This window comes from Poecilia mexicana, unplaced genomic scaffold (genome assembly GCF_051168715.1).
Source record: "Poecilia mexicana isolate PSO_F unplaced genomic scaffold, ASM5116871v1 scaffold_5, whole genome shotgun sequence".
Lineage (NCBI taxonomy): Eukaryota > Metazoa > Chordata > Actinopteri > Cyprinodontiformes > Poeciliidae > Poecilia > Poecilia mexicana.
The window spans coordinates 28,280,699-28,307,926 of NW_028263374.1; the positions used below are offsets into that span (position 1 = coordinate 28,280,699).

Genomic DNA, 27,228 nt, shown 5'->3' on the forward strand with positions numbered 1-27,228 from the left:
GAAAGAGGATGTGCAGAAACCCAGATTGTTTCGTTTCCTTTGCACAATTAAACGAAAATGATCTGGTGATCGAACAAACAGCGTCAGCCAGGAAGGATTGTCATGTCTTACGACCTGAGGAGAAGATAAATATCTCTCTCATGTTGCTAAAGGCACATTCACACAGCAGGTGAATGACACCCATATTTACTTTTCCACGACCCAATTCTGATGTTTTTACCCCCCAAAAAATCAGATTTGTGCCACTTCTATATGTGAAGCTAAATGGGATATGGGATTAATTTCAACGCATCTGCAGTTTGAGGTCATGTTGGATTTAACTTTCCTTTTACGTTATTGTTGATGTGAGACTTTCATCATCATAATTCTGCTTCAGAAGACGCCAGACGTCGACCTGGAAGTAAACAATGGCTGAAAATTGTAATTATGAATAATTATAAGTACCTTAACTTCACCTCTGCTGGCTGCGACTCAGCTTCTACAGAGCAGAGAAGTTTGTTTCCGTGGCTCCGATCAAGGAGTCTCATACAATTACTACTTGGTAATATTATTTATTATGACTTTGTTCTCCTATTACTATGACTGCATTCTCGTATTATTTCATCTTAATACTTGTGACATTATGAAAAAATCAGAAAAAAATTTTTTCTCTTCATCTGGCCGTAATAGTCTGTTGTAAAAAATAGAGTATAACTAGAGTAGAAAATAAAATACACACATCAAGGTTGAGGTTAAAAAGTAAAATTACTTATTTTAGTGCAATTTAAAAAAATCACTAAAATAACTTCAGTGTTTTTTATGAACAAAAAGCAAAACATACATGTTGTCGTCTTAGCAGAACAACAATAAAACATTTATATTTGCTTTGTGAACTGATGCTACTGGAATTAAAGTAACAAAGAGACATTTTGATCCATGTTTGTGTGGTAGAGTTATATTTATTACATTAAATCAGAGGTGACCAAAGTGCGGCTTGGGGGCCATTTGTGGACCAATTTTGGAGGGCCAGTGGTCACAGTTCAAAAATAGCATAAAAGGGTTTCGCTGGTTCAGGCAGTTGATGGAGATCCGCATTTTAAAATCTTAAAGTGGAAAATCTAATGTGCACCACAAAGTATTCATCTTTACATTTTTTTAGTAATACGGACTAAAAACCTCCTGTGATGGCCATTTAATAAACTTGGAAAACTAAAGCAAGAGTGAGTCACAAACTGTTCCACAAAAGAGAAAAGAAAAGACAGAAAAGAGAAGAAAAATTCATGATTATAATTTTATTTTTCTCTTTTATCTGGCAAACCAGATAAAAGAGCCTCTTTTTGTTTTAAGTCTCCAAAGAACTACAGAGATCTGACTGCTTTGCTTATTTCATTATGGTGTGTTTAGTTTGTTTCTTTAGCAAATAAAAATTATAATAAAAAATACTGAACATTTTGTGGCCCTTGGAGTAGTTGCAACTGTATTCTCAAACGTTTGGACATCACTGCATGAAATGATAAACTTCAGGTTCAGAGTCAGGGTTTAATAAAAATCAATCAGCTCTGAAATGAGTAAATATGAAAACATTTTACGTGATGCAGCTGCTGAACCTCAAACACTGAAATCAGAGATGGTTAAATGTTGCAGTGCGAGGACTTGACTTGTTTTTATTATGAATTTGAGAAGATGAGGAAGCCGTTGAAGACGATCAGTTTTTCTCTGACGTCTCTCGCGTCGGCGTCTTTCGCTATCTGCAGGCTTTGCTGCTGGTCTTTGTAGGACTCCAGCCAGACTTTCTGTCCCGCCGTCAGCTCCAACACGACGCCACCAGACAGCACCTGGGGAAAACACAGCTCATCACATCGAGGCTTTGAGAAGAAACGCTCCGCCTCTCTGCTGTCTGGAAGGGCTTTATCAAAGGACAAATGTCACGTTTCAGAGGCAGAAAACCGTTAATCCTGATATATGAAGCATAAATATCTCACAGGGTGAATACTAGAAATAACCAATCAGAGCAAAGAGGCGGGTCTTAGTGCTGTCAATCATGCTCTTGTGCATGCTGCCTCAGTTTTTGCAGCTTCTCCCAGTCAGCATAGCCTTTCCTGAATGCTAAGGTTAGTTAGCACAGCCACCAATGACAGCTGATAAATGGCTTTTCTGTAAGTTGTTTCACTCCCTTAGCACATTTAGCAGTGCATTCATGAGGATTATTGACAGCGCCAAGACCCTCCTCCTGGCTCTGATTGGTTGTCTTTGGTCGGGAGCGGTACATTTGTTCAGATGGGAATAATAGGAGTAGATCAATCTTTTACATCTTTCTCATATTATCCTGTCACAAACATGTAGCAAACAGATTTTCTTTAAATAAAAGTTACATACTGCAGCTTTAAGCCGTATATTGAGCATAATTTTTAACACTTACCTGCTCAGAGTTCCTAGTGTTTTCATCACAAAACACGATTTTCTCTGGTTCTCCTTCTCTGACTAAACCCAGGCACATGCTGACCTAAAAACACATGCAGACGTTCAACAACTGCTACATAGTTTTACAGCATTTTTAGCCATAATTGAAGTGTAACAAATTAGAGGCATACCTTGGCAACGGAGTGGAAGGTGAAGTAATAAAAACCAGGTGTTGTGCAGGTGAAGATGCCGGTGTTTATGACGAAATTGTTGTTTATGTTGACGATGGCCTCCTGATAAGTTATTTTCTGACAGGAAACAAATGAGATTTCAGTTTCAGTTATGTCCAGATAATTAATCAGTCCTTAGCATGTAGAAGTGTGACCTTTAGCAAACCTGGTTGAAAGGTGGATATCTGGTGGTATTTCTCTTCACAGAGAAAGCGGAGTGAGTTCTCTGATTGGACGCACTTTGTCCTGAAAACACAAACACATTAATTGAACCAGGGGTGTCCAAACTTTTTGTTATGTGGACCAAAATCAACAAGTCAGAATATTTCTATCCCCCAAGAAACTACTGCTGATAATAGAAAGATTAAAATAAAATCAATTAATTCTGTTTCTTTATTGTATAAAATGTGGATCCAACACTTTGAAATTATTTTTATATTAAAAGAAACTTAATCTAGTTTTCAATTCAAAAATATTTTGTTGATCCCAAAGGGAAATTAAATATTGTTATAATTCATATTAATTTAGTTCTTCAGAGTAATGATGGCTGTGGAGAGACCTCCTGTAGCAGTCTGTGTTACGGTCAAAGAAACCTCTGACTGAAGACACTTTGTTTTCCCAAGACAGTCTCACAAAATTCTTTTCAAATTATTTTTGAACAAATCTATTCTGTTATAAAAATAGTTTCTTTTTTTCAAAACACTCCCTGTATTTAGTTGAGTTTAATAAATTAAATAAAAGCTGATTTAGGCACAGCAAAGTTGGTAAAAGTCTCTACTACAAACACTTGGTTATTAAAACAGTTTCTATTGTAAGAAAGCAATACTAATAAAATTTTACCCCTATTACATATAAAAAGTTTGCATTTGAATCATTCTTGAATTGCAGTTGGGGGCCACACAAAATTATTCGAAGGGCCATCCAGAGCGCTCAGAAAACGTCCCTGAGCGCCACTAGAACCGGGCTTAGCAGGTTTTCAGGGGGAAACCTGGGACATTTATGACCAAATAACTGAAAAGTCTCCATTTCCTCATCATGAGTCATTTTGGTGCTTCTCTATGTGAAGTTTCTGCTTGTCAGAGCGTTTGAGGTCAGATGTAGCCTCAGTGTTAAAACGATGTGCAGCGTTTACCTGAGTTCAGGCTTATCCCCACTGGACCGGGTTGACCAGGCTGACCCGCCATTCCTGCTGCTCCCACTTCACCACGGTAACCCTTTGGACCAATCGGCCCTTGTGGCCCCGAGTTTCCTTTGTCCCCTCTGAGCCTCAGCAGCATGCTTGGGTCCACTGGGCCGTCCACCCAGACAGCTGAGGACAAAGCCATAAACCAGTGAATACATATTTAATGCAAAAAAAGGGATTTGTCTAAAAGTTGCAGCTTAAACCAGAAGGCAGCAGTGAAAACTGACACATCTGCAGAAATCATTTAATCCGAGGTCATTGATCAATCTAAAGCAAAGCACTAGGTGCAGCTTGGATCAGTCCAGTGACAGCAGTGTGTTAAATACACATAAAGATGCAATGTAGTCATAAACTCAGATAATTATTTAGTATCGGTCAATAACTGATACTGCTAAAGTTATAAAATCACATATTTAAGAAAAACTTAAAGGTGATTTATTACGCTTCCTTGACCAGGTTAGTTGTTTCTTCATTATGTTTTTCACACAAAATAATTTTTAGATGATGAGATTTTAATCTGCTCAGCTCTGCCTATGTTTTAGGGTGTCCTGTCACTTTAAACCTGCTGCTGGCCACGCCCCTCAACTCATCGTTTACTCTCACATGTAAAAATGGCTGCTAACAGACGCGCAATCATACAACTGTACGCGTTTGAAAAACAGAAATGGAGCCAGAATGCAGAAAGGGGCTTCTGGATGGTAAATCAATGACAAAACACACGTCTTTTCCAGCAGCCATTGTACAGCGCTTACAGCGGTAAAACCAGCTGACCAGACATGCTGGAACTCATCTCATGTTGCTAGGTAACAGGCTAGGCTCATTTTCCAGACACCAAAAAACAACTTATTGCCAAAAAACAGCTAGTTGTTTGTTTTTAAAACACTTGGTTTGTTTTTAGAAGTAGTAGAAAATATATAAACTATGAATTTTGCGTAAAAGGTCCCTTTTAAAACAATCCTATATGACTTGGGTTTCAGCAGGAAGACACTACCTGGCTCTCCCTTCTGGCCTTTCATCCCAGCCAGCCCGTCTCGTCCAGGAGGTCCACGTTCTCCTGGATGGCCGTTACAGTTGCATTCGACGGCTGACAGCAGCAAACCAATGGTGAACAGAACTGCACAGACAAAATCCGCTCCCATGGCTCGAAACGCTGGGGAGAGAAACAGGAACGCATGCAGGATGATGAAAAGTCTCGGTTTCACGTTAAACTTTATTTTAAGTTTAACATGAAGAGACATTAAAAGAAACATATCTCCAAAAAGCAGCAGCCAACATGTGATCATATTACTTTTGATTTAGGGTTCATGTAGCATCTGGCAAAAACAATTCATGCAAACTACAACAACCTAATAATTACAGAATAAAAATCTCATCTTTAAATTGTTAAAAGCAGATAATTTTATCCAAACTTAACATTTTGGTTTTGAAATAAGATGCAAGTAAGAAGGAATGCAAATTTATACTATTTATGTAAAAATAATCAGTTTTCTGACCAAACAAAGAAAAATATCAGAAAATAATTTTGCATTTTTTATCTTTTCAATGTCAGTATATATTTATATCCAATCAAGGAAGTTACTTCTTTAAAGTCAAGCAGTCAAGCAGCAGTGTTGTTACAGGTGGATAAAAACCATAAAAACTTAATTTCCAATGCTTTCTTCAAAATGTTTGCCTGTTTTAATCATCTTAATGTTCAGAATCAGTAGAAACCCTCTTACCGGTGGAGATCTCCCAGGTTCGGAAGAGCAGCAAACAGATGAGATTTCCTCTTTATTGAACTGAAGATTTGCTGACTTACTGAGATCTGCAGACGTGCTCACGTCGCACAAACACCCAGACATGAGGAAGACAATGAAACCCATGAAGAAGAACCACCCAGAGCTGCTGCATTAACATGTTAGGTTAATTTAAATGGGTTTTAACTCCTGCACTCCTGAAGTTAACTGCTTAATTCTAATCATAAATCAGTTTTTTCCTTGGGAAAAAAATCTAATCTTTGATTCACATCCAGCCTAAACCCCAGGCAGATTTGGAATAAAACCTCAAATCAGTCTGCAACTTTCTGCAAAGGAAATTTCTATCCTAAGACCCTTTAAAACTGAAAAATCTAATTTTACAAAGTCTGACTTATCAAACATTCAAAACAATTTAGGCAGAAAAACAGGTGAGATTACCACCTGTAATTCAAGTCTACCACCCTTAGACTTGAATTATTTGGATATTCCTATGAAACATCATTATCCCAGCAGTTCGTCCTGAAAGCTTAGCTGTAAATGTTAGAGCTGTGGCGCCCCCGTCTGGTCGATAATAAAAATGTAAGTTTTATTTGTCAGAGCTGAGAAACGTCATATTTCGCAGCCTGGCAGGGATACTTTATTCCTCAGTGAACCATCTATTCAGGATGTAAGCAGTATCTCAACATTCACCGTTCATACTGTGAATGTTACATTTTTATGTTGGTTTTATCATTTGTTCAATTTTCTGTTTTAGGACTGGATGAACATCTTCACCAGGAGTTAAACAGGCTCTAGTGAAAAGCTCTTGTTCTGCGTTTTTATGTGAGAAAACAATTATGGAGTTAAAGACTTACAGTTCATTCTCAGCCGGGTTCGATTTCTTTCTTCTGAAGAAGACTGTGTTAACTGGTACCGGCTCTGTGACCTACATTCACAGACCAACTAAGGACGTAATGTTAACATAGTGAAGTTAGATTACCAGAACAAGGTCGTATTAGAAATATAATTTTAAAAAGAGGATTGTTGAACACTTTATAAAGTTATGTTTTTTTTTTGTTTTTTATAAAAAGGTTATTTTAGAAATAAGGAAATATTGAATCTTTTAACACATCAACATGAAATTATAAGTAACAGGACTTGGAGATGATTGTGCGCTTCCATATCGAAACTTCGCAGTTTGACTTTTCCCTCTGGTAATATTGTATCTTTTTTCTAATATTAGAACTCTATTGTCATAATATTACTATTTTATTCTCGTAATTTCAAAAAGGAAAAATCTTTCTCTATCTGGCTCTAATACTCAATTATTTATATATATATATATATATATATATATATATATATATATATATATATATATATATATATATATATATATAAAAGCAAAACATCTGACTTTATTTAATAAATGGCTCTGACAAAATATTTTTCTTTCAAAACATTTCAAGTCCAACAAAAAAAATGATAGTCAAAATGTATGTTCAGATTTTATATTATCTTTTTTCCCCTCAGAGTTAAAGTAGTTTCTTCCCACTTTTCTTTTCTGGCGCTCAGGTTTTACATAAACCAAAACAATGGTTCTGCAAAGGCGGCCATTAGATGCATGTTAAAATCTTCTGATTAAAGGAAATCAGCCGTCCAGCTCAATCAGTTCTTTGGCTTTCTGAACATTGTGGTCGACGGCTCCCTCTAAGAACTGAACCCAGGTCAGCTCTGCTTCTCCACACACATGGCTGGATCTGGAGGGTGAGCACAAGTCAAAGCTGTCATCACTAAAACAGCAACATTTATCACAAACCATTTTAATGCTGATTAAATGCTGAAAACAAAACATTACACTGAAAAAAATGATTTCTTATTAGCCCATTTTAGAGGCGATTAGTGGTAAACTGAGGTTTAGTTTGAAGAAACTTCATACCAAACGACATATTAATATATGTACATATTCTTAATTAGTATTTTCTTAATCTCCAGTAAAGTTTATATATTTATGTCTGAACAATGTGAGCATGTGAAACCAAACGTTCACACACATAAACATTAAAGTTGATTCTGAAGTAATAATCTCACCTGGGTTTGGCTTGTGAAACGGAGCTCAGCTTTCTAATTTTATCAGTTATTGACTTAAAAAGACGGGCAGTTACTTTTCCCTAAAGGGTCAGGAGGTTTGGATAGCTTTGTCCTCTTAATAAATGAAATTATCATTTGAAAACTGTTTTCTGCATTTATCAGGCTCCAAAATCAAAAATCTTCATTATTTTTGACTAGTTTCTTGTGCAAATATCTCAGTAAATTTAATATAAGACAAAACTAATTAACAAGTAACTTTCAGTAAGATGTTGGAACTTGTTTTAAGTCAGTAATCCCTTAATATTTATAAAAGAAAAATATAGTTCCACTGACAGATCATTTCACTGGTGACATGGAAAAATGTCTTATTTGTTGTAAAATGCAGGTTAACTGTAATCAATATGATAATTGTAATGTTCTGCATAAATTCAATATTTTCTGTATATCATGCACTCTTGATTTTCACAGATTCAAGCTACTGTGGATAAATAAATCTTACCTAATCAGTTCCAAAAATTTCCTTAACAATGCTGCCAATTTAGACGTCTAGATGGAGAAAAAGAAAATGTTTGTTATTCTTCAGAAGTATAAAAAACAAAACTCAATGCCAAGATTATGGAAATGCCTAGAATATCAAAAATGGTATTTCTTAAGCTTCATAAACAACACTTATTATTTTGAGGGAGAGTAAAGAATTTCATTCTATTTTTCAGATCAGAAAGAATGCAGGGTCGTCTTACGTGGTTTTCCACTCCAGTGTAATTCATGGGTGGGTAGAGACAGAGGGCGAGATCGTCCACACTATGAAGGAAAACATCAATAAAAGGAAAATATCTTCATGGGAGTGAACAGTTTAAAAAAGACCTAAACTTTTGACATCATCTGAAGGAAACAATACAAGTCAAAACATCCTGCAAATAACTTGAACCTGCTGGCACAAACAAACATATTTTGATTTAAATTTATAATTTAATCAGCAGGAGTCTGCTTAGTTAATGTACCATCATTAACGTTTTCCATTTAGTTGCAACTTTTGTCATTCTCTATGTAAAATCCAGCAGAAACAACAACACCGTCTATTTACCTGGGGCTGATTTCCCGGCTGGTGTCGGCCAGATCGTCCAGCTGAGCGACCTTCTGAGGTTCGGCAGCGTCACCGTTGGCCTTGACAGCTGATGTAAGTTTCCTCAGACACGCAGCAGCTGCTTTCATTAACCCCTGACATGCACTGATCACCTGCTGGTCCTTCTCTGACAGGGACATGCACTGGTTGTTGGGAGGACCGTCATGGTCAGAGTTGTCGTCCGGGTCGTTAATGAGGCAGTCCTTGAACGGGTCCTCGGGTTCGGATAAGATCTGTGAATGTGAAGGAGAGAGCAGCTGTTGATTCTCAGCAATAAACCTGGATTATTCTGTAAAAATTAGGCTATTAAATAATTGTAATAAGGGCAAAAACAAGGAAAAAAAACTTGCATGTTAGTGTTTACCTGCTTCATTTTCTCAACAGCATCTTTTACAACTCCAGACTGAGATGACAGAACGACTAGCAGGGCTTCCTTATTGTCTGTAAAATACACATTTTTCCCAACAATAAACATGTTAAGAATGTGTAAGTAAAACAAACTGATGATCCAGACAGTGGTAAAACAAGTTAAACCCAATCTGGAAATCTAACGTCTTCTCTTTAGGATTTTCTTTTAACCAAATATCAAAATACTAACACGAATAAAATGCACAGTGGGTGTAACTCACCTCAAATGAAATACCTTGTAAAAATATGAGTTTAAGTTTGTATGTATATTATACTAATCTTTAATTTAATACAGAGGGCAACAAAGGAGATCAGGACATTGTTTAATGACAATGGTCAATATTTGGGCTTGAAGGGTTAAAGGTGTGAACACTTATGCAATCAGCAGTTATTGATTGCATATTAGAATAAATATATTTTATTTATTCTCTAGATGTTTTCCAGTTTATTTGTCAGAATGTACATCACAATAAATATGAAAATGTTTCTTAAGTGGTGTTGAGAATAAATAATTCTGTGTTTTCCCTTCTATCTCTTTTAGCTAGTTGCAAAGCTAAAGCTAAAGGAAATGCCCTCAAAGCTAGGGTTAAAAGATATGCCACTAGGGAACGCCCTCTTTAGGGCGTAGCTTAGATAGAGGCGAACAAAGGGATTTACCATCTAACTCCTAAAGGTAGCATGAGAAATGGACCAGCTGTATTTTGGTAAGAATAAATGGAATTCACGAAATCAACTCACTGACTCTTCAACCTTCTACATCAAGAACTTAGTATGGAGAACGGATAAATTCTCCACAGTGGCTTATCAAAGTCTGGTTTAAAATATGAAGTTTACGTCCTGTAAATCTACTAAACCTGAGTAACATCAGCATGCTGAAAAGCTTCTGTTGTCTTTTGGTCTGATTATTTAATAGTAATAAAACAGACCAAAACTAATTGCTATAAGGCCCAAATCTGTTTGGTCGTCTTTGCAAAATGATTACCAGTAAAACAGTAGTCATCAGTGTCAGTAGATTTCTTGTCACTGTTTATGCACAGGAATGGAAATGGAAACAAAAACAAGAAAATTTTACTGCTCAAAAATCTAAGGCTGCATTCACACTGCACCTCGAAGTGACCCAATTCCGATTTTTTTTTTTTTTTTTTTGATGTAGTGCAGCCTGTATCAGATCTTTTCATGACAGTCTGAACAACACAAGTCGGATTCTTTTCGAATACAACCCAGGCCACTTGGGACCTGGACGTCGGATGAATGACTGCGACGTCCAGGTCCCAAGTGACATAGAATAGTGACATAGTGACAAATGTCACTATGTGTCACTATTCTGCGTCCTGATACGAGCAAGCTGTAGTGATGGGCTATCTGAATCCAGGCTTCGAGGCTTGTACCGAGTAAAAAGGGGCCGTGTCCGATGAAGCGGGAATACTTTGAGATTATCCTCACAATAAAATTTTTCTTTAATAATAATTAACACCTCCACTTCCCAATTTCTCACCTTCTGCAAATCACGACCACGGCATAAACAATTTAAAATACGATTTTGTGGTATTGCTATATTAAAATAGTGGAAATAAGCAGGCATCAGACGTAGCTCAGCTTCCGTTCTCTGCTTCTTCTTTACATACAGCATATTTTGTCACATACATAGTCAGAGCCCCCCCTGCTTTCCTTTTCATGCAATTACAGGACATAACAGATTTGACATAAAAATCGGAATTGGGCCACTCTGGGTTGCACTGTGAACGCAGCCTAAATGATTCAGTCATAAGTTTCCACAAATAACCTTCACTGTAAGTCAATGATAAATAAATACTCTGATTCCTACATCATTAAATGTGGAAAATTGATACATACTTGCAAATATCTTACTCTCAAAATAAAATATAACTGCCTGAAAACTAGAAGCACCGATTCAGTCAGACAAAAAAATGCTTATGTTAATGCAGGTGATGTATAAAAAAAAAACATTCACAGTGTTGAGTAAAAAAGCTGATCAACATTTTGCAGCTGAGCTTTGCCTTATTTGTTTCTGCTTACCTTTTGGTAGCCGAGCAAAGCGATCACAGGCAGACCAAACTCCTCTAGTGGACATGATCTGCTCCTGGGTCAGGCTGAATGGCAGCAGAGAGAAGAGCAGATAGAGGGACATGATGAAGCTGCATATGAGGAAGATATCCAACAACTTCCTGTTTTGTTAGATTTTTTTTTCCTGGTAAAAATAATGTTTCTAGTGACGGGCTGTTTGCAAAAAGCCCTTCACTAGTGATGGATGATATGTTTAGTATAATTTAATTTGTGAATCCAGTGGAAAAAAAGCAAACAGCCTTAAGAAAACAGCAGCCAGAGATTGTGGAGGCTGACTGCTTTGTAATTCCTCCCATTGTGTCTGTGTGACAGTGATGTGTTCACCTTTGCAGTGGTGAGCTGATTATGACCTCCACCAGCCGTAAAACGCCATCCAGGACCTCCACAGTGGCGTCCCTGACCTGTCGCCGTAGCGTCACCCCTGAGGCACAGACAGGACTGAAATACTCAGCCAGACTTAAAGAGCAGGCGCAAATATTAATCACTCTTTAGCAGAGGTAGGCAGAGAACAAAGAAATGTAATCAGGTAAGAGTAGCACTGTTTCAACATATTTTTACTCAAGTAGAAAGCAGCTGTCCAAGAAATGACTCAAGTAATAATAAAAACGTATTTGGTAAAAAGTCTACTCAGGTACTGATCAACTGATTGCATTATCAATAATTTAATATTTAAAAATGACATATTCAGATGAACCAAAACATAAAGTTAAGTTAAAATTTTGGTATTTTATTTTAGGTACAAAAATGACAATAATTCATATAAGTAACAAAAAAATCAAATCAGGCATAAGAGCATTTTTCCAAATCAATTTGTTTCAATAAAAACCATATAAAACTTGAACAAATACTGCAGGTGTGTTTGGTGAATTTTTGATTAAAACATGGTTTTATTTTTCATTCAGTAGATAGAAAATCTAGAAATTTTACTCAAATAAGAGAAGAGATACTTTATAATAAAATTATTCAAGTACAGCTTATTAAAAAATACTTCTAAAAGTAAATTTTTTCAAAAAAGTTACTCAAATAAATGTAATTGAGTAAATGTATCTAGTTACTACCCACCTCTGCTCTTTTGTAACTCAGATCTACTTTGTTTTGCTAATAAAAATTAAACTATATACAGTTTAAGAGTCACCTTGGCTTTCAGGTAGGCAGGAGTAAACTTCACTTAGAGTCAGTGTGCTGTTTAGTACAGACACTAACAGCTTTTCTTCATCCTGCAACACCTGCAAGTTTGTTTTTAGGACACAATAACATGTTTATATGACAGTTCATTTAACATGGAGAAAATCAACAGAATTCCTAAAACTACCAACTTAGAACAATTAGATGCTTTTAGATGATGCCTGAATGAATAAGCAGAATTTTGTGTACAGATACGATTATTTGTGTTGAAAATAGCAAACTGACTTGTAAAGATGGCTGAGGAGGTTTTGAGGAGGCCATGCTAACCAGCGTTGCAGCCATTGACACCGCCTTCACTCCCTGGTCTGAGGAAAATGGAAGAAAAGTTTGAAAACATTTTCAAAATATTCAATAGATATGAAATTATATTTATATGTAAAAGTCAAGTAATGCTTTATTGCAATGTGTGATGATAAAATGTCGTAAATGAGCACTATTCTGAAACAACCGGCATGGTGTATCTCATCTTATTGTGCAAAAAGGGTCTGTGACACAAAAGGGAGGTCACTTTAAGCTACATGGGGTCTAGAAAATGTAGATTTGATAAGAAAACTCAACTCAAAGTGTTCCAGAACATGGAGAGATCGAATGCTCCACCGTGATCACCTGATTCTCCATCTAAAGGAAAAAGTACAGAAAACACTCTTTAGCTGGATTATATATTATAAAACCTTTTATTACGTCATGGATTAGGTAACCATCTGACACATAATAAATAGCAGCAGAGACAGGCCCACCTATCCAAGTTAAATTGTTTTTGATATTTTACATATTCACCAATCTAATATTTTTATTTACCAGCAAACTCAGCAGCTACAGATTTTTACTGATGAAGACTTTTTGCCAGTAAAAAATGGTCCTTGATTTAAAAACACTTTGATATAAAAATACTTTCACTAAAAATACTTTACTAATTTTGAAATCAAAATACTTTGATTTAAAAATCAAAATAGTTTGTATTTAAATCAAAGTATTTTGATCTGCTTAGTTGTTGTTTTTCAAAGTACTCAGGATTTTTAGAAGCTGTTTGGCACACTTCATGTAAACAGCATTGTCTGTTCTACGATGCAATCTCCACAAATATCTATAACAGTAATAATACAGCAATGAATTTGGCTGATGATTGTAGATTGTCATTTAGGAAATGCTACCTTGAGTGTCTTTAATTTGCTGTTGCTTAAAACATACAGTACAATAAAATGCAAAAACAGTGTTAAAATCTACTTTATTGAACTTTCACAAATCAAATAAAGATTTTGCAAATCACAAACTGGGTTTTCAATATGCTGCTATCAGTATATAATAATCTAGTCCAGGTTTAAAGAGCCTAAGTAGTTGCAATTTTTAAACTGGAGCAGATAACAGATGCTCAAGGTAGTGAAAAATTAGTTGGACTTGACCTTTAGTTATTTCCCCGAATTGGAAATTAATCTCGGCTTTATGATAGTAATTTAAACAGAAGGCAGATAAATGTTTTTAATTTACATAACTTAAAACTGCAAAACCAAAAATGCATATTGTTTTTGTTTAAAATGAAAGGCAGTTAATCATGATAATGAGATTCAATATACGTTTTTGTATGTTCTGCTAAAATTTGAGCTATAAAATATGAAAACAACATCGTTGGAGAAAATAAAAACATTTGGCGTGGATATATGAGACAAGTAAAGAAACATCAGGAAAATGAATTTTAAGAGAAACCCTATGCGGTTTTAAATGCTCGTTGGAAATTAGCATGCAATGTTTTTCTTTTTTTCAATCCCTCCCCAATAAATAACTTGTCATATTTACCTCTGACTTGGTCTCTGATGCACTGGATGGAGATAAGTGCGTTTCCTAGAGGCACAGCCAACACTCCCTTGCAGCTTTCAGTAGCCATGATGCCGAAATGAGATTATAGTACCTAGCAACACAACTGTTGTGGAACTGTTATTAAAGAGCTTCAGGGGGGGCCAGGGGGGACACTGGGCCCCCTGGCATCTGATTGGCCCCCCTCACCCCTTAGCACCAGTTCATTCCTATTCAGTATTTGTAATCATTGTAAGCCACCCTAATATGCAAAGAAGAAAAGCAATAATAAACGTATGAAAAGAAAATGTATAAAACTATATATCAGGTGGGATACCAGCCTCCATTATACTCTTACTCATAAAAGCAAGCCGATACTCCAAGCCGATACCACTGTTTTATATATATATATATATATATATATATATATATATATATATATATATATATATATATAGAGAGAGAGAGAGAGAGAGAGAGAGAGAGAGAGAGAGAGAGAGAGAGAGAGAGAGAGTTGGTGGAGACCCACCAACTCAGCATCAGTGATCCTTGAGATGCTTGGCTATATATATATATATATATATATATATATATATATATATATATATAGAGAGAGAGAGAGAGAGAGAGAGAGAGAGAGAGAGAGAGAGAGAGAGAGAGAGAGAGAGAGAGAGTTGGTGGAGACCCACCAACTCAGCATCAGTGATCCTTGAGATGCTTGGCTATATATATATAAAAAAAAAAAAAAAAATTCCCCTCTCACCCTCCGTGGGTGGTCTCTTTCATCCTCTGAGCTCGGGTCCTCTACCAGAGGCCTGGGAGCTTGAGGGTTCTGCGCAGTATCTTGGCTGTGCCTAGAACTGCACATTTCTGGACTGAGATGTCTGATGTTGTTCCTGGGATCTGTTTGAGCCACTGCTCCAGTTTGGGAGTGACTGCCCCGAGGGCCCCGATGACCACAGGCACCACTGTGGTCTTCACCTTCCAGGCCTTCTCCAGTTCCTCTCTGAGGCCCTGGTATTTCTCCAGTTTCTCATGCTCCTTTTTCCTGATGTTGTGGTCACTTGGTATTGCTACATCCACCACAACGGCTTTCCTCTGTTTTTTATCCACCACCACAATGTCCGGTTGGTTCGACATTACCATCTTGTCTGTCTGGATCTGGAAGTCCCACAGGATCTTAGCTCGGTCATTCTCCACCACCTTTGGGGGTGTCCCCCATTTTGACCTCGGGGCTTCCAGTCCATATTCTGCACAGATGTTCCTGTACACTATGCCCGCCACTTGGTTATGTCGTTCCATGTACGCTTTCCCTGCCAGCATCTTGCACCCTGCTGTTATGTGCTGGACTGTCTCAGAGGCCTCCTTGCACAACCTACACCTTGGGTCTTGTCTGGTGTGGTAGATCTGAGCTTCTATTGCTCTGGTGTTTAGGGCCTGTTCCTGGGCGGCCAGGATGAGGGCCTATATATATATATATATATATATATATATGTATATATATATTTATTTTATTTTTTTTCTCATTTGTGCCTCCCTCTCCCCCCCTAGATAGCCCTACTTCCTCTTGGCTCCCTGACTTTAAAAGTCTAGCTCCGCCACTGCTTGGGACACATTGATCACTTCCGGTGCGCAGGCAACAGTAGATTAGCAATGGCGTTTCGACCGTCGACCGCTGTAGGACTATCCGACAGTAACTGTTGATAATATTTATGGAATTAATTCAAGAACGTCAGAAAGTATCATGTGAAAATGTCCCAAATTGTCTGGTGCCCAAGGAAGAAATGAAGAAGAAATAAAGCATCACAGAAACAGAGGTAAAGTAAAACTACGATTAAATTACCTGTTGGCTAGCTTAATGTAGTAGCAACTTGGCTAGCTAGCCAAACACGGAGCTAATCAATAGTCTTTTATGTTTTATAGTCTTTTTCTGTCATGATAAACAAATCTATATTGCAAAGCTGACAGCACGCTGCAAATTTATGAAAAAAAAAATTTATTATAATTTTTAATTAGACAGCGCTGAAGATATATTACTTTGATACAATGTAAAGTAGTCAGTGTACATATTGCACAGTAGTGTAAATTTACAACTTGGCAGAGGGTTATGTCGACACAGCAGGTGAATGCGACCCGATCTAATCAACCTCCAAACAAAATCCAATTTTGTCACTTGCATATGTGGAGTTATATCCGATAAATATCCGAAAGTTTCCAAACCGTCTGCGGTCTGGACAATCATGTACACGCCGCATTTAATTAAACTTTTTTGAGACGTGCTCATAATTCTGCACCAGAAGAAGCCAGACGCTGTTAGTTGTGTATTATTTTTTTTATCAGCTTCGTCTTGTGATCTTGTGACTATACTGTCTGCTTCCATCGCTGAATATCTTCGATTTGGCGGCGCCGTCTATTATTACTTCCGTAAACAGAGCTTTTGTGTGACGTTTTCCTTCTGCGCATGCGTGTCACAATCATTCTCGCAGAACAATGACTGCGGTTGGATTTAATTAGTAGCATAAATGACAATGGAAAACAAACAAAAAACAAGATAGTTGGATATCAGCAAAAATTGGAATTGAGTATAAAAACCTTTTGTGTGAACTTAGCCATTTCCCCACCACCACAGGGCTTCATATACAGTCAATATGTTGAATTTGTATTGAACCAAATATTTAGTTTTGGCTTGATTTGTTATGGAGAAATTCAGGAGAAACAATGGAAAACAGGTGTGTTAAAGTTCTCACTTTCCCCCTTTTTTATTACTGGAAGTAACCAAATCAGTTTATGGGTGACTGTTTTCAGATCTGGCCTTTTTAGAACAAAGTGCAAAACCATGAGCCAGGCTCACTTTCTTCCTTTCTGTTTTCATTGTTAAGCTTGAGCCCTCCTATCTTGTCTGTCAGACCTGCAAAGGAAATAAATGTAATTTATTCACACAGCAAGATCCATATGAGTGGGACAATGTTGTCACTGCAGTGCATGAATGCAGAAAACAATAGTGATCAATTGTGTTGCTAATAGAAGTTAGTTTACCTACAACAATTAGCTAATTTCACTGCGGTGTGTGGACTTCAGCCCCCTTTTTTACACTTAAAGTCTCAAAGGCTGAAGGTTTGAAACTTTATGATTAAATTATGATTGAACTACAGGAACTTCCTCAGAAAATTTACAATTAATAAAATATCTTAATGAAACAGCTTGAAATCCTTTTATTTGAAGTATAAACCACTTTTTAATGTATTTATAGAATAAAATATATTTTTACTATGATTATGATGATAATTATTATTAGGACATCTCACCATCACCATTATCTTCTCTTTCCACCAAAGTCTTCAGCTTCACCTCCACCGGATAATGGTCGCTCACTTTCAGAGCCTGAAAGAATAGAAATAATAAAACTTTAAGATTATTGTGAAATGTCTGAACTAACTGTAATTCTGAATTAACTCAAATATCAAGGGAAAAGGTAAAATTATTGGCAATTAATTTTCACTCCATGATCAGATCTCAGTAATTTATCTGGTATTTGAATGAAATAGAAAACAAATAATTATAAAAACATGAAAATAAGAGTAAACCTGCTCATCGGAGAGCTTATAAGCTTTCTGGAAGTTGAAGGTTTTAGCGGATTTTGGAACAACAGCCTGAAGCATTTTGTCTCCATAAACGACAATCCTGAATGAGGAGAAGAAGAATTACCAAAGCAAACAGCAGGGAGTCACAGGACGATCATTTACGTCTCACTCCTTCTCAGAACACAAGTTTCTAAAGTTAAATCAGACCAAACTTCTCTTGTTTTGGATTAGTTAGTTGTACAAATAATCTAAATATTTCTTATTTATGGCTCTAACAGAATCACCAAAATTATTACCAATCTTCTCTTAAGCTTTAACGTCTTGGCTGAAGTTTTTAGATGTTGCTTTGATATTTCCCTATGCTCTCCAGTTAGAATGGTAGAAGCATCCCTGTTTTTTCTCCAAATGTAACAGTGGTGATGTAACCGTAATCTGGCTTTTTATCTTTCTTTCGGAGTAATGACTTCTTCCTTGCTGAGCGGCCTTTCAGCCACTGTTGGTACAGAAAATGTTTCTCTCGCTTCAGCAGCATCTTCACAAGAACTCTGGCTTCTATTTTGGGGTCAATTTGCATATTTTGGACCAGAACTCATATCTTTCTTGTGAGCTATGATGGTTGGACATTTCCGTCATGTTTATACTTCCGTATAATTGTTTGAACAGATGAATGCGGGTCCTTCAAGTATCTGGAAATTGTTCTCAAGGACAGAAATCCCATGTTTGGCTAGTTTTGCTTTTGCATTTTGCACATAAGTTTGTGGTGCATTTGTACCCTAAAGAAAAATATGTAAAACTTCAGATATCTCACAAACGAGATATTAACACACCCCACAAAAACCTTACATTTTAGAAGAGAGACTTTTAGTATTGAAGATGCTGCTGAACCGACCAGTAAGTTATTGTGAGAAAACGCAAAAGAAAAAAATTCCCCATGTCTTCTAAGCAGCCCCATAAAATAGAAATAATTTTGGTAATTGTAATTATAAAACAAGCTAAAATTGGTTTGATTTAATGTAAGAGAATGAGGAAGAATGTTTTTATTTGGTGCATATAAAGTTCCAGTTTCAACTGAACATGAGGTTTTATGAACAGCAGTTGGTTTTGACGTTTATTCTGATGGGTGGTTGGTTCCTACCTGTCATATGTGTTGGTGTTTTTGGGGCTCACTGTTGTGTCCACATCGTCTCCGATCAGCCAGTGGAAGTTTTTGTCGCTGCGGATTCGGATGTTCTTCATCTTCGTCTTTGAAACATACGGGCTGTCAGCGTTAAAGTCGCCCAGGATCATCACGTTCTGTGGTGGACAGACAGGAAGCCAACCAGTGCCACCAGTTTGGACTTTGTTCCCCATATGAAACAGGAGACACACCTTTTCACTTCAAGGGTTTTAAATGTGACAGTATAATAAATAAAATCCAGTCTTAACCATATTCTAAAAGTACTTCAGTACTTCTGTATGAAGCTGCTTTTTAAAATATTTACTGTTGGTGCTTAAATATGGAGGGTTAAAAGGGACAAGAAAAAATACATAATTAAATTATTTAATACATCTCCATGAAGTAAATACATTTTCAAATAAATGTATAAATAATCTGTTAATAGACAATTTAAATATCATTGAATTATAATTAATTGTAAGGCAACATATTTAATACATTGATTATGTATTAAAAATATTATCCAAACATTTTGTGGTACATTTAATTGATCATTAAATGATGTATTCATTTATTTAATTTTGTCTCTTGGCCCTCATATGTAGGAACTATATTTATGTCTGTAAAATCAGATTATCACATTGTGGAGGACATAAAACATTGATTTAACACAGAGATATCCCAAGGAAACATTTTGCTGCTTTTCTCATTTTCCATGTGTGCTTGTGATTTTTCTTATTGTTTTGGTCTTTTTCTCCTGCTCAGTCTCTCTCTCACATTAAAAAAACCTTTAACTTCACAACCATTTCAGTTATATTTAACAACAAGATTAAAGGCATTTTTATGCGCGAGTATATTTACATTAGTCCTCCACTTTTTCTTGACGTGAATGAAGAGGTCGTAGAGTTCGTCCAGTTCCTTCACCGCGTCTTCTGGTTTGGTGTGAACTGGGATCATCACCAGATCTTCCAGAACTGCGAGGAGAAGCAGACAAAAATACAGTTTTAGATTTAAGGTCGCGGTCATTGTGGTTGTTATTAGACTTTAAAGTGTATTAGTGAACATTATAAGACAATTATGATTTTTTTTTCACCTGTATTTGGGCAACTGAATCGAAGGATATACGGATCTCTGTCAATGTTGTCCTGTCCTTTAGTCTTCTCATCATCAGACTGGTACGTTCCCACCAGTTTAACCATGTCGTCCCTGCATGCACAAACCATACAGTTTTACTTACAAACCAGTTATTATTAAACAAAAATGAATTTTAGGACATTGGGAATATTGGCTCTGAACAGCGTGATGTCAGTCTGATTTTAAATTACATTTTGAAAATTTATTGACAAGCAGTTCCTGATGTCGATCAAAGAGGTTCAGCAAAGAGCCCAGCAATGATCTTCATCAGAAAATACACCGTGGGCAAAGAAATGGAAAGAAGAAATGAAAGAAAATGGCACCAAAAGGGAATGGATTTAAAGTAAAAGAGAGAGGACCAAGAACGGAGCCTTGTGGTTCTCCTCAAGGGAGATGAGTAGAGAAAGATCTAAAGTTATTGATACAAACAGAAACAAGTTGGACCTGAACCATTTAAGAGTTGAACCTGTAATCCTGACCCACATCCTAATTTTCATCTAGGAAGGAATTTAATAATTTCTTGAACGTTTGACAAAAAAAAAGAAATCGGCCTGAAATTTGACAGATGCATGAAGGCCGGATTTCTTTAGCAGATGTTTCTTATCAGCATGTTGAAAACTTTGTGGCACAAAACCAGATGTTAAACTGTTATTGATGATTGTTCAGATAAAAGATTTTCAGTTCGAAACCAGCATTTGTTTTGTTTCTTACAGACTGCTTTTGAAAAAAGTTGATGTATTTGTTCAGATCAGTCAGATTTAGTTATTTTCTCATCTTTACTGTCAGCTTGTGAAGGAAATTATCCTCCTAATGGATGAATGGATGAACTGTCACCTGTACAGGAACATGAACTGCTCCTTGTAGCGCGTTCGGCCCAGGCGAGTGCTGATTCTCAGAGTGTAGTGATGTTTCCGTTTGGGTCTGCGGACACGAACAGAAGTGTTGCCATGATAAATGTTTACATCAGAGAAAATCAGTGGATTAAGCAGATTCACGCAAATTTTGAGGCCTCGGGGTCAAATGTGTTTCTAAATTATGGCTGAAGGTTTTTAGAGAGACCAGTTAACCTAATAGTGAAAGCAACAAAAAATGTGGAGATCTGTTGAATTTACGTGAATTTCTACAACTGAGGAAAAACTCAAGGGACTCCCTGATGTAATTTGGATGTATACAGATAAAAACTGCTAAAATAATGGTGTAGACTCTAGAGGGCCACATATAAAAGCTGCAGAGGGCCAGATTTGGCCCCCAGGCCTTGAGTTTGACACCTGATCACTAGGAGAACATGAATACTCCACTTTGCATCCACCTGAAAATCAAATGCTTTTAATAAATCAACCAGTTTTGACAAGAAATGTGCAACCAGGAAGAAGTCAGAAGCTTGTTGACGTCTACACTGCAAAAACACAAAATCCTACCAACTATTTTTGTCTTGTTTCTTGTGCAAATACTCTTGGTTCACTTGAAATAAGAAAAAAACTAACTTAAAAGTAATTTGTTAGCAAGAAATTAATTCTCTTATAAAATGGGAAAAATGTCTTTTTATAAGTGAAATAATTTACAAGAGGAACTAGTATTTTATAAAATCAATATTCAAGAATTATCGACGTAAAACAAGCTCCTATTTATTGCTGACAAATTACTTTAAAGCGAGTTTTTTTCTTATTTCAGGTGTACCGAGATATTTGCATTAAAAACTTGACAAAAATGTTTGGTAAGATTTTAGGTTTTGCCGAAAGACTTTTGGCTAAATATTAATTTTGATGTGATTATTTTCGAATCTGTGTGATTTAACTTGTGTGGATATTAACTTTTTGGTTTGTTGTTTCTAAAAATGATTGCAGTTTATTGTTGTGTATTCATTCAAACTTTCCTTGTTGATTTATGAGTTCTGGTGGAAGCCAATTTTTCGCCAATTAAGTTTATTTGTATATCACATGTCAGGAACAAGGCAGTTCAAAGTGCTTTACATCATAAAAACACCATACAGGCAACAATTGAAAGAAAAAACGGTAACAAACATTTTGATGAGTGCCATCATCAAAATAATCAATGAATTAAGTTGATTGATGCTTCATTTATCATGGTTCAAAAGCAGCAGGTGGGTTTTTAGTCTCGGTTTAAAGGAACCCAAACATGCGATTTGTGCTGAAGTGTTTCTGTAAACCTTAGTCTATGTAGCTGCTGAATGAGCCACCAAGGGTTTAAAACTTTGCCTTTACTGACTTGTTGAGCGCTTGCATCAGAGCGGCCACTGATTCCTTGGTGCCGTCCACGACTTCCAGGATCACAATGATGTCATAACGGGAAATAATCTGACAGACAGAACATTTCTCAGTTGATTACTAAGCACAAATATTCCCTTAAAAGGAAAACCAGCGGATCTGTCTTTACCCTAAAATGATGTTTATGTGTTTTTACCTTAACGAGGATCTTCAGAACATCTGGGTCCGACACTTTGCTCCGTCCAAACTTCTGAATATTAAACGCTGCGATTTTCATGTTGGCTGAAAGTTTGGAAGAAAAAGCAGATTCTTTATAAAAGGAAAACCTCTTAACAAAGAGAGACAGTTCTTCTGTGTCCAGCTTTATCGCCTGCTGCAGCAGAAAGAGCAGCAGATCAGATCCATTTGGACTCCGATCGATTCAAGTTTCTCACAGTTGACAGTCTCCAAAACACAGACAGAAAGTCGCTCAGTCCTCAAAACTCATCAATGGAAAATCAGTTCTGTTCACAAACTGAACGTCTCCTTTGCTAACCTCCTCTTAAATGCTCTGAGTTGATTGAATCACAGTTCACTCAACCGTTAAAGTTCAGAGTGTCATACTGTTTACTGCAGAAACTTATTTTGCTCAGAGAAACATACAGACTTTCCTCGTTTTGTTCTGTTTAATTAGCTTTGTTTATTGTAACAGTTAACTGTTATTGATGTAGCTGTTAAGTCATAAAGTTAAAATTAATAAAATAAGTATTATGAAACAAGCGATTAACATTTTGTGAAATGCCATCATCAAAATCAAGCAAATATGGTATATGTCAAGTATTTTTGATCAATGTTCCAGACATTATTGATCAGTGTTTCTGCAGTTTTGCAGTTTTCTGGAAGTGTATTCTAGATCTGTGGTGCATAGAGGCTGAATGATGCTTCTCAATGTTTGCCTCTGTTGATAGAACAGCAGTAGATCTTTTATGTATTGAGGTGCTGAGCCGTTCAGTGATTTATAAACTACCAACAGTATTTTAAAGTCTTTTCTCTGAGCTACAGCGAGCCAGTGTGAGGACTGTATAACAGCGTTATGTGCTCTACCTTCCTGGTTCTAGTCAGAACGCCAGCAGCAGCGTTCTGGATCAGCTGCAGCTGAATAAAAAATCAAGTCAGATTTTTTTTTTATTATCATAATTATTATTCAGACTTGTGAAGATGCGACTGAAGATAAACACATGAACGAGTTTCTCTCGATCTTATTGAAACATTAGTCCTTTAATCCTGGAAATGTTCTTCAGGTGACAGAAGACCGACTTTATAACTGTCTTTATGTTGCTGTGAATGTTCAGGTCAGAGTTCATCCTGATCTTTAGTTTCCAGCTGGAATAACTGAAGCTGTGCGTTGACTCTAGATCAGGGGTCGACAACCCAAAATTTTGAAAGAGCCATATTGGACCAAAAAACAAATCTGTCTGGAGTCGCAAAAAAATAAAAGCCTTTTATAAGGCTTATAATGAAGGCAACGTAGGCTTTAAGTGTTTATATCAGCTTATTATCAAAATGACTTAAGTGTATTCATAATTAGCATTCATGATTAAATGTTTATTTTCCCTGCAGTGCGTCCTGGACAGACTGACGCACCACGTCACTCTGTTGTACGATGATGCTTTAAGTTTACCCTCCGTTACAATATTAAGTATTATGTTGCGTTGCATTGATAAAATTAAATACAATTAGAATCAGATTTTTTTATGTCATTTTTATTATGAAGATCAACAAGGAAAGGGTAATTTTTTCCTTTTGGAACTCAGAAACTCTGCTCCCAAGAGCCGTTTGCATAACAACAATCGCTCTTTGTAAATAATCACATTAACTGTGTGATCAACAAAACGTGCGAAAAAACAACAAAACAGAACGTGCATAACATGCCCTTTATCTGGGCAACAAACGGAGTGCAATAAAACGCAACGTGCAGTTATAAAATAAAACAGCAGCCTTTTGAAAAGGTATATAAAATGAAACTAGTACAGTTTAAGTTCGATTTCTCTGCAAATGCCAGGTCAGTGCGAGGGTAAGACATGGCAGCATCCTCTTCTCTTTTGACACGCAACCATCGTTGGACCTGAGCAACACAACACAATAATATCGCTAAGTGTCATTCTAAATATATACTTACAAAAATCACTAATCAATTTATAAAAACAACTTTGTTACTAAATGTATGTGCCAATGGCAGGATTGTGTTCTTACCCGTTTAATGTGACTTCTGTTTACAGACATCACTGGACAGCTTCTCAACGTCGGGCATGAAAGCTGTAACTTTAATCTAGACGCGGCAGCTACTAGCATGCCTTCCCTGGAAATGTTATTGGACAACTTCTCGCTACAGAGCAAACGTTCAGGCAATCCTTCCGCATTGGCAATGAATGCAAATGATTCGGTCCAAGAATTGTAGAATGTCTCCTCGGCTATCTTCCTCTTTTCCCGTTTGCTCTCCATGGCCCACCTGTTGGTTTGTTTACCACAGCCTGACAGCCACATGCCTCGCACCCCGCCCCGCTGAGAGGAACGTACACAGACTATGACGCAAATCTTTGTTGATGGAAATGTTGACATTTATTATTTATTCTACACATTTTTATAGCATTGGAAAACGGTAAGAGTGATTGTGTAATGTTTGTCCTCCTACAAAAACCATATTAAAACAAAAAATATATTTCCCACCCCCTTCTTTTTCCATTTTCAAACAGCTTTGAAAAGCTCCAGGGAGCCAGTAGGGCAGCGCTAAAGAGCAGCGGGTTGCCAACCCCTGAGCTACATCGATCCTCTGTAGGTCCAAATATAATAACTTCAATTTCTGTTCAGATGGAGAAAGTTTTTCACATTCATCTGTTCTCAGCATCTGTTCAGTGACTGGATGGTTCTGGTGATGTAGAGCTGTGCATCATCTGCATAGACTTATAGTAACTAATCATATTACCTGTTATAAACTGAGCTAGCAGGAGCATGTGGATATTAAGTATGAGGAGTCCCAGGATTGAACCTTGGGGAACCCCACATGTCAATAAAATCACTACCATTAGTCAGTCCACCAGTATTTATCCCTATAGATAATTATTGATTCTTTATCAATTAAGATATCAATGAATGTGTATCTGTCTATGCATGCAAGTCCTGCATGTGATCCACATCATTTCCTTTTTTGTTTTTTATACATAAGAGTTTCAGAACATTAAACTAATTTAAATATCAGTCAAAAACTACACAAGTAAACACAGTATTCTATGTTATTACTTTGGACAGTATGTTGTTCTTAATTTTGTTGTTATATATGTTAGTACGTTTATAGTACACGCCTCAGTGTCCTGTCACTTTGCTGCTGTTACACATGAATTTTCCAATTTTCTTTCAATTCTGTTCTAATCTACTATACAGACATTTTCCTTAAATAGATGCTAAAAACAGTTATTGTATAATTTATTAGATTATTACAGTGACATTAATCAGCATTACTATAATTCATCATAGTATATTTGCAGGAATTAGCACAATAGCAGAAAGCAAGCACAAAAAATGAAATACTTCTGTTCTAATCAAAGAAGCAAAAAGAAGAAAAAACAACAAAACAATTACACAATAAATAACAGACAGTAACAGCATAAAAACAGGAAACACAACCCTCCACAATAGTTAGTGCAACAAAAATGAAAATTTTAAAACTCAAGCAGTCTGAGTTTTCACAGTCTCAAAGTGAAAGCAAATCTCTTGTAGTTCATGAAAGGTCAGTATTAACTCTGAAGCACAGCTTTCTGCGACAAGAAGTCAGAAAAGTAACAGCTTCAAAGAATATTGACAAATGTTTGTGCATGAATGACATTTTATCTTTGAATTCTGATGTTTTGGTTTCATTTGGCTCCTTCCTGAAGATTCCTTCCTGATATAGGTAGATATAGGTAAATTTAAGTGAAGAACCACAGCTTGTCATCTCTTTGATGGGTCAAGTCTTAAAGTTATTTAGTAATCCTGTGAAGGAGCATCCGGCTACCTTCCAGAAAACAACAGGAGGATGTTTGTCTCATTGTATAGAAGTATGAAAAACCTCTCAGGCATCCAGAGCTAAAAAATCAAACGGGTAATCTGCTGCTCACCTGCAAGAGGATCTGCTGCTGCTTCTGTCCAAAAGTGCTAAAATCAAACCTTTTGAGGACGAATGTAGGAGTTATGAGATGCAACCAAAACGATGTTCAGAGTGTGAAAACCGGCTGTTCGTTTGGTCGAAAGCCAACTAGAGGCACAGGTTCAAAAAGGGCAAAGAGAAGAAATGTCATAACAAATAAACTCCGCCTCTTTCATAACTTCCTGCTTCAAAATCAGCTGAAACATTTGTTTATCTCTAAAACTGATGATGGACAACATGAAAAAACAAATGGTGTTAAAAAAAGGTTATTCTGTCAGGAAATGAAAACCAGCATCAGTATGAGAGAGTTTCTATCAGGGATCTGGATCTGTTGTGTTTCTCTCTCATGGAGCTGGAGGTTTCCATCGGTGGGCGGGGCTTAGAAGTTCACCTGTTCTCTGTCAGCCAATCAGCAGCAGCTGAGGAGGAGCTGGCTGTTTCTCATTCGATATCCTGACTGTTGGCCTTTCCCCCTCTGACTGGTTCCTTGTTATTTTCTACCAGCGTTGTCTTTGCTCCCAGTTTATTGTGGTTTCATTTCAGAGTTTACATCCTGAGTTTCTCTTTTACTTTTATGGCAGCTGCCAAACAACTTTAAGGTGATTTACCTCCACTTAAGGTTGGAGTGCACTGTAAACGACCTTTATTGTCCCTCATTGGGGAAGTTAAGGTGAAAAAGCAACAACGTTAAAACATGCACATTTACAAAAACATAAGAGCAACTTACTGTATAATTTACAGCACCAGACAATACGATGCAGTTATTAAAAATGTTATATTGGAAGT

The 27,228-nt window shown here is 36.7% G+C and overlaps 3 protein-coding genes across 4 annotated transcripts; all 3 read right to left on the reverse strand.

Annotated features, from left to right (window-relative positions):
* Nucleotides 1-918: 918 nt before the first annotated feature.
* On the reverse strand, nucleotides 919-5,670 carry LOC106926640 (complement C1q subcomponent subunit B-like). Its single transcript, XM_015001684.2, has 7 exons — nucleotides 5,511-5,670; nucleotides 4,784-4,942; nucleotides 3,742-3,918; nucleotides 2,776-2,855; nucleotides 2,571-2,687; nucleotides 2,399-2,482; nucleotides 919-1,814 (listed from the first exon to the last, which is right to left on the reverse strand). Exons 2-7 carry the CDS (start codon nucleotides 4,929-4,931, stop codon nucleotides 1,647-1,649), a joined length of 774 nt encoding a protein of 257 aa, XP_014857170.2. The 5' UTR covers nucleotides 4,932-4,942; nucleotides 5,511-5,670; the 3' UTR covers nucleotides 919-1,646.
* Nucleotides 5,671-7,004: 1,334 nt separating this feature from the next.
* On the reverse strand, nucleotides 7,005-14,514 carry LOC106931660 (cyclin-D1-binding protein 1 homolog). Its single transcript, XM_088005841.1, has 11 exons — nucleotides 14,191-14,514; nucleotides 12,958-13,017; nucleotides 12,625-12,704; nucleotides 12,350-12,440; nucleotides 11,539-11,635; nucleotides 11,167-11,240; nucleotides 9,086-9,162; nucleotides 8,683-8,954; nucleotides 8,339-8,399; nucleotides 8,098-8,144; nucleotides 7,005-7,267 (listed from the first exon to the last, which is right to left on the reverse strand). The coding sequence occupies exons 1-11, from the start codon at nucleotides 14,276-14,278 to the stop codon at nucleotides 7,159-7,161; spliced, it is 1,056 nt and encodes a 351-aa protein (XP_087861967.1). The 5' UTR covers nucleotides 14,279-14,514; the 3' UTR covers nucleotides 7,005-7,158.
* A 1,652-nt stretch (nucleotides 14,515-16,166) lies between these two features.
* Nucleotides 16,167-26,777, reverse strand: LOC106931658 (deoxyribonuclease-1-like). Of its 2 annotated transcripts, XM_015009898.2 has the most exons (10): nucleotides 26,414-26,777; nucleotides 22,480-22,565; nucleotides 22,285-22,373; nucleotides 20,893-20,979; nucleotides 20,018-20,130; nucleotides 19,786-19,898; nucleotides 18,904-19,061; nucleotides 17,772-17,868; nucleotides 17,493-17,568; nucleotides 16,167-17,095 (listed from the first exon to the last, which is right to left on the reverse strand). In XM_015009898.2, exons 2-10 carry the CDS (start codon nucleotides 22,558-22,560, stop codon nucleotides 17,004-17,006), a joined length of 906 nt encoding a protein of 301 aa, XP_014865384.2. In that variant the 5' UTR covers nucleotides 22,561-22,565; nucleotides 26,414-26,777; the 3' UTR covers nucleotides 16,167-17,003. The 2 variants fall into 2 exon arrangements, with proteins under 2 accessions (XP_014865384.2, XP_087861971.1); XM_088005845.1 differs by lacking the exon at nucleotides 20,893-20,979.
* Nucleotides 26,778-27,228: the final 451 nt, after the last annotated feature.

Excerpts from the sequence above, each read along its gene's own strand:
- LOC106931658 (XM_015009898.2), bottom strand. The coding sequence starts at position 22,560 with ATGAAAATCGCAGCGTTTAATATTCAGAAGTTTGGACGGAGCAAAGTG. Across the intron at positions 20,131-20,892 it reads CAGTTCATGTTCCTGTACAG|GGACGACATGGTTAAACTGG; the intron begins GTGACAGTTCAT and ends TTGTGCATGCAG. Across the intron at positions 19,899-20,017 it reads ATTCAGTTGCCCAAATACAG|TTCTGGAAGATCTGGTGATG; the intron begins GTGAAAAAAAAA and ends TTCTCCTCGCAG.
- LOC106926640 (XM_015001684.2), bottom strand. The coding sequence starts at position 4,931 with ATGGGAGCGGATTTTGTCTGTGCAGTTCTGTTCACCATTGGTTTGCTG. Across the intron at positions 2,856-3,741 it reads GGGGATAAGCCTGAACTCAG|GACAAAGTGCGTCCAATCAG; the intron begins GTAAACGCTGCA and ends TTGTGTTTTCAG. Across the intron at positions 2,688-2,775 it reads GATATCCACCTTTCAACCAG|AAAATAACTTATCAGGAGGC; the intron begins GTTTGCTAAAGG and ends GTTTCCTGTCAG.
- LOC106931660 (XM_088005841.1), bottom strand. The coding sequence starts at position 14,278 with ATGGCTACTGAAAGCTGCAAGGGAGTGTTGGCTGTGCCTCTAGGAAAC. Across the intron at positions 12,441-12,624 it reads CTCCTCAGCCATCTTTACAA|GTGTTGCAGGATGAAGAAAA; the intron begins GTCAGTTTGCTA and ends ACAAACTTGCAG. Across the intron at positions 11,636-12,349 it reads CTGCCTACCTGAAAGCCAAG|GGGTGACGCTACGGCGACAG; the intron begins GTGACTCTTAAA and ends TCTGTGCCTCAG.